The following is a 6,387-nucleotide window of genomic DNA, read 5'->3' on the forward strand; positions in this document are numbered from 1 at the left end:
ACTTGATGTGCACACGTGTACGTTTTGTCAAATTACCTAATACACACATACATACAGAGACAGACACAGACACAGAGAGACAGAAAGAGAGAGAAAAAGAGAAAGAAAGAGAGAAAGAGAAAGAGAGAGAAAAAGAGAGAGTACTTAACACGTGCACACACACACACACACACACATGCATATAGTAGTATTAAAAAAAGAAAGGAAAAAGAGAGGAAAAAAAAAGATTCGTTCATGTTAGTCGTTGAATAATAATCGTTCGATATTCTCTCTTACGAGTAAGTAGAAAGAAAGAAAGAAAGAAAGAGAGAAAGAAAGAAAGAAGAACAAGAACAAGAAGAAGAAGAAGAAGAAGAAGAAGAAGAAGAAGGAAAAGAAACGGGTCGAGGTCGTTCGTGGTCTGAATGACGGCTACGAGTATTGTCCATGTAATTGCATACAATTATATATCCATCGACTTGAAGAGAAAGAATGAGAGAGAAAGAGAAAGAGAGAGAGAGAGAGAGAGGGAGGGAGAAAGAGAGAGAGAAAAAAAGGGTCGCGTAAAAAGAAGAAAAAAAAAGGGAGAAGGGATGAGAGGAATGGAGTCAAGCGAATCTTTTACAAGACAATGAAGAAATGTCGGATCAATTTTAGTGGCAGACAGGAGCTAGACGTTCGCTAGGAACAAACTAGTCAGTCAGACAAAGAAAAAGAAAGAAAGAGAGAGAGAGAGAGAGAGAGAAAGAGAGAGAGAGAGAGAGAGAAAGATTGAGAGAGACGTACATATACAGACATAGTTTCATATATATATATATATGTGTGTGTGTGTATATATAAAACATATACATTATACATATAGATTATACTTATATATATATATATATATATATATATATATATATATTACATATATACATAGAATACATAATCAACGTTCCTATAAAAGCATGGCTATAATTCTTATTGTATGACTCATGTGTCTCGTTGATAAAAGAATCGGACTTACCAGCTAAGTAAATTTTCGAATCGATCGTTTACAGACGAGATCGTAACCCCTGATGACACTATATCATAGATTGATTTGAGTATTGAAATTAGGAACGACTTGTCCTACATACGTATATATTATGTATATGTATTATATGTATGTATATATGTGTGTATGTATTTATTTATTATTTTTGTAAATATAGCTTTGTACGTTCGTTCGTATATTATTTTTAATATATATATATATATATAATAAAGTCATGTTGAATTTTAATGTCGTACAATGAAAGAGAAAGAGAGAAAGAGAGAGATTATAAAGGAAATGTTATTGAACTCTTTTATAGGTCGAACTCTGGCCCGAAGCAATATTCCCAAATGTACGAAATAAATTTTTATCGCTTTTATAAATTTGTATATATATATATAAAATATGATGCGCATTATATAGGTCTATACGTATAAACACAAATATATACATATATACATACATACATACATATATATATATATATACACATATGTATGTACGTATTATATATCAAGCTAAATATATTTTTGATAAATATTTATATCGTTCCAGTTGTAATTATAATATTTCAGTGTCGTCGATCGAAAAAAGAAAAAAAAAAAAGAAGAGAAAGAAAGAAAAAAGAAAATAAGGAAAGAATTAAATAATAAAAAAGAAATTATTATTAGTTGTTGTTGTTATTATTATTATTATTATTATTATTATTATTATTATTATTATTATTATTATCATTATTACAAAACTTTCTTTTAACAATGCAATACCTTCAATGCATTTTTTTCCGAACTATACGACAATGATACCATTGATAAAATAAATTTTATAATTATTAATAACTATATCACAGATCTAATATATTTTCTTTTTGGAATTTTTCTCTTTTTTTTTTCTAATATATCATTATATATATATATATATATAATTTTTAAAAACCTGCTAAATACAAATCAATAAATATATTATTTTAATTCACATATATACGTATACATATACATACATACGTACGTACGTACGTATATTATTTACCGCGTAATATAATTGTCAAAACACACGAACATTCCATTCGAGAATTTTCTAAAGATCTCTTACAAATTTTAATCAAATTCCTCTCGTTTTCGCGTGATGAAGGGGTGGTGACCCAGTGGGGGAAGTGGTTTGGGGGGATGAGATGGGGAGGGGAGGGTGGAGAAGAGAGGGTTAGGTAGAAGTTATCATTTCGTGGTCTCGTTAAAAAATTTAACGCGTCATAAAAATATCGATCGGACCGGGAATTCGTAGATTCGAAACGTAAAAGAAACTTTAAAGATTTCGTACTGTACGAATTTACGACGAAATCGATAATATGAATTTTATTGAATAAAAACTGATCTCTCTCTTTCTCTCTTTATCTCGTTCTTTTTCTTTGTAAAGAGTATTTTAGAAGAAAAAAAAAAAAAAAAAAAAAAAAAAAAAGGACAGATTTTATCGATCTTTTCAAAATCACTCATTTCCTGATGATCGTAGGAAAATAAAAATTCAAATCGATATATAATTCTAATCGATTAGTATATTCTGAACAATGTTTACGTAATAACGATGACTGATACGTAACCAACGATGATATTATTATAAAATATTTAAGTATTTACTTACTCACTTGCCACGAGCTTATTATAAATACACGCGCATGCGCATCGCGCGTATCGATCGATCGATCGTTCGATCTAAGAAATAATAAATAAATAAATAAATAAATAAATAAATAAATAAAATTGAAAGAAAAGAAAAAAGAAAAGAAAAAAGAGGAAGAAGTGGGGGGAAAAAAAAGAAAAAAGAAAGAAAAGAAAGAAAGGAAAACGTGTCGAGGTGTAATTAGGTTCGAATTGCATCGAACCTAATCGAATAACGGGAGATACGTTGATCGGTTTCACTGATAAATCTGTCCTCTACGAAGTAACACGAGTTTTCAAGTGTTATTCGAGAGTATAGATAAAGATCGTTCGATCGAACGACAGCTAGGCGCGTTTTTATTACGAGTATGTGCAGATGTGTATACGTGTATGAAGTGTACACAGGATGAATCAAAAGTTCCTCTTGGAAATGTTGCAAAAAAAAAAAAGAAAAAAAAAAAGAAAAGAAAAGAGAAACGATTCTAAAACGATTTGAGAAATCAGTCGGAAACTATTTCTAATTTCTTTCGATCTTGAAATTAAATTACGCTTAATTTCGTTTTAATGATTTTACGATTTGACCTAAAAGAAAAAAGAAAGAAAAAAGAGTAAATGAATCCTTTTCATTTCTTTTTTTTTTTTTTTTTTTATTTAAATATATCTAAAAGAAAAAAAAAAGAAAGAAAAAAAAATTTGACCCATCCACTGAACTTTTTAACCCTATCCAGTTTATACATAGATACTTCATTTGCATACGTCGATCTATGTTAATACATCTATATCGTTTGAAAAATATCGATGAGTGATACAATGAATACGTAAAGAAAGAGAGAAAGAGAGAAAGAAAGAAGGATAAACAAAATGATTAAGAGAGAGAGAGAGAGAGAGAGAGAGAGAGAGAGAGAGAGAGAGAGAGAGAGAGAGAGAGAGAGAGAGAGAGAGAGAGAAAGAAAGATAGAACGGATGGAAGTCCGATGGATGGAAGTGGAACAAACACAAAAAGAGTCAGACTGCTCGAGGATTTCGGCGAGCCCAAAGCGAGGCACACGACTGTACTATATACCATACATTATGGTAGTAAAAACACGTGTGGCCCCCATGAGACTACCTAAAAAGGTTCACGCCCGAACTTTCGATTACCCTGCTTTCACGCTCTTGCATTTAACTATGTCAACAAATTGATACATACATTTATCTACATACACACATGTATGTATGTATGTATGTATGTGGGCAGTTTAAAAATCATTCTGTTGAACTTAATCGCAACGTTTCAACTTTGACATTAGATTCCGAGTAAATAAATAAAGAAGAAGAAGGAGAAGAAGGAGAAGAAGAAGAAGAAGGAGGAGGAGGAGAAGGAGGAGGAGAAAAAAAATTAAAAGACTATAACACATAACCCACGTGAAGACCGACTGTAAAACCGGGAGATAGGAAGTGATAAAAATAGAAAAAAAAAAGAGAGAGAGAAAGAGAGAGAGAGAGAGAGAAAGAAAGAAAATATTTCACTTTTAACTTTCGATAAAATTTGTCGCGTACGACGACATCATTGATACACGACGATAACGAAATGATCGAAAATATAATACGTCATACGATCGAACAATATACGTATATGTATACAACTTTTTATTATCGATAATCGAAAGATTCGATTTTATTCCATCGATCCAATTTCCAATCGAACGAAATTAAATGATCCTATCGATTTAAATTTCTGTAAAAAAAAAAAAAAAAAAAAAGAAAAAGAAAAAAATCTCTGTACTACTTGTTCGTGAATGTGAAGATTGCTAAAGTAGAACGAAAAAATGAGGAGCAAAAAATTAAGAAAATAAAAAGAAAACCAAACCTCTCTCTCTCTCTTTCTCTCTCTCTCTCTCTCTCTCTCTCTCTCGGAAGAGTTAAATATTCACTTCTAGAGGGTGGGTGGGGTTGGAGAAGAGGGGGATGGTTCCAATGGATTACTTTCTCATTCGTTTCGAAACGAATCGAAAGTTATTGAGAAAAGTAACCTTTCAAGGATACTTATTCGAACGGATATTTTTGAGAAAAGGACATTTGTTGTTTACATCTTCCTTCTGATCATTCTTTTTCTTTTCGTAGTCGTCCTCGATAGTCGTCGTAGTCATCGTTGTAGTCGTCGCCATTATTATTGCACTTCCAAGGTCTCAGTCTTCTTTCTCCTCCTTCTCATCTTCCTCGTCTGTTATAGAGGTGCCTGCAACTCGTCGTCCTCGGTGCAAATACACGTGCCTTGCCCATTTTTACGGTCAACGTCCGGTCAGTGCGCCATCAGACTTTAGCACTCCTTTTACCAACGCAAGCAACATGCTGCACGTGCACCGTCCACCGTTCTCTTCCCCTCCTACCCTTTTTCCTTTCCTTCTCCCACTCTCATCCCTCTTTCTTTCTTTTTCTCTTTCTCTCTCTCTCTCTCTCTCTCTCTCTCTCTCTTTCTCTCTATCTCTATCTATATCTTTCTCTTTCTCTCATATTTGCAACGAAGCGAGCAACGAAGAGGCCTAGAAGCTAACGATAATAGCGTTGATTATTTGCTTCGATATATGTATATATGTATATATGTATGTATGTATGTATGTATGTATGTATATATGTATTTATGTATGTATGTAGCTGCAAAAGCCCTACTTATATGCCACGAGTAAGAGAGAGAGAGAGAGAGAGAGAGAGAGAGAAAGGTCAATGGCCGTCATCAAAGACTTGACAAACAACAAACCACGAATTATCCCCAGAAATTTTTTCCTTCCTTAAATCAGGACAATTAAAAATCCTTAGACTAGCTGACCTATATTTCGTTATACTTTTAATAAAAGTTTAATTAATTTGTTAGGTGATATCGAATGATCGTAATGGAGTATTATATGTTTGTATTATGTCTCGAATTTATTATTAATATTGAGGTGTGAGATTGTATTAAAAGTGATATGTATTTAATAATTCGATGTTCTTATCAGATGTTAAAAATTCTATCTCGAATTTTGGAATATTGAAATTTGGAAAAATTTGCCAAAATTTTCATAGAACACGTACATACACGCATATTTCTCTGTGTGCGTGCGCGCGTGCGTTTAAGTATCGTGAAATTAAAAGAAAGTATAGCAATGTTTTTACATTATATGTATGTATATACGTGTGCATATATATATATATATTTTTTTTTTGAAAGTGTTAATTCTGTTTCGATTGAAAAAACGAAAACAAAAAAATGTAATCGATGCTCTTTCGCTCGCTTTAGATATATTATTTTTTAATTGATTATTTCTTATCAAATTCTCCCTATCTTTTCTTTTTTGTCTTGTGAATTTTTAAAACGCTTAAACGATCTTTCTCGTTTATTAATTTACAGAATTCTTTAACAATCTGGTCAAATGGAGTCAACGATTCGGTGATATATTTTTAGTTTGGGTCGGGATACGTCCTTTCATCTTTCTTTACAAAGTTGAAACTGTCCAGCCTTTACTAAGTAGCAGCGTTCATATTAATAAAAGCTTTGATTACAACTACCTAAATCCATGGCTTGGTAATGGACTGATCACCAGTAACGGTAAGCCTGAAATTCGAATATTTCTTTCCTTTTTTTCACTTTTTTACATGTATATATTTCTTTTATTTTAATTTTGATTTTTATTTTACAACGTTCCTTTCGAATCGATCCAAGGAAACAAAAAAAAAAAAGAAAGGAAAGGAAAAAAAAGAGAGAGAGAGAGAGAGAGAGAG

The 6,387-nt window shown here is 31.9% G+C and overlaps 1 protein-coding gene across 1 annotated transcript in view; it reads left to right on the forward strand.

Annotated features, from left to right (window-relative positions):
- The window catches only part of LOC122637187 (cytochrome P450 4c3-like), a 20,635-nt gene that overhangs the window by 6,054 nt on the left and 8,194 nt on the right, over positions 1 to 6,387 (forward strand). Inside the window, exon 3 of the mRNA XM_043829186.1 lies at positions 6,017 to 6,214. Within this exon, the coding sequence (XP_043685121.1) occupies positions 6,017 to 6,214 (198 nt within the window). The remainder of the gene's footprint in view (positions 1 to 6,016; positions 6,215 to 6,387) is intronic.

This window comes from Vespula pensylvanica, chromosome 24 (assembly GCF_014466175.1).
Source record: "Vespula pensylvanica isolate Volc-1 chromosome 24, ASM1446617v1, whole genome shotgun sequence".
Lineage (NCBI taxonomy): Eukaryota > Metazoa > Arthropoda > Insecta > Hymenoptera > Vespidae > Vespula > Vespula pensylvanica.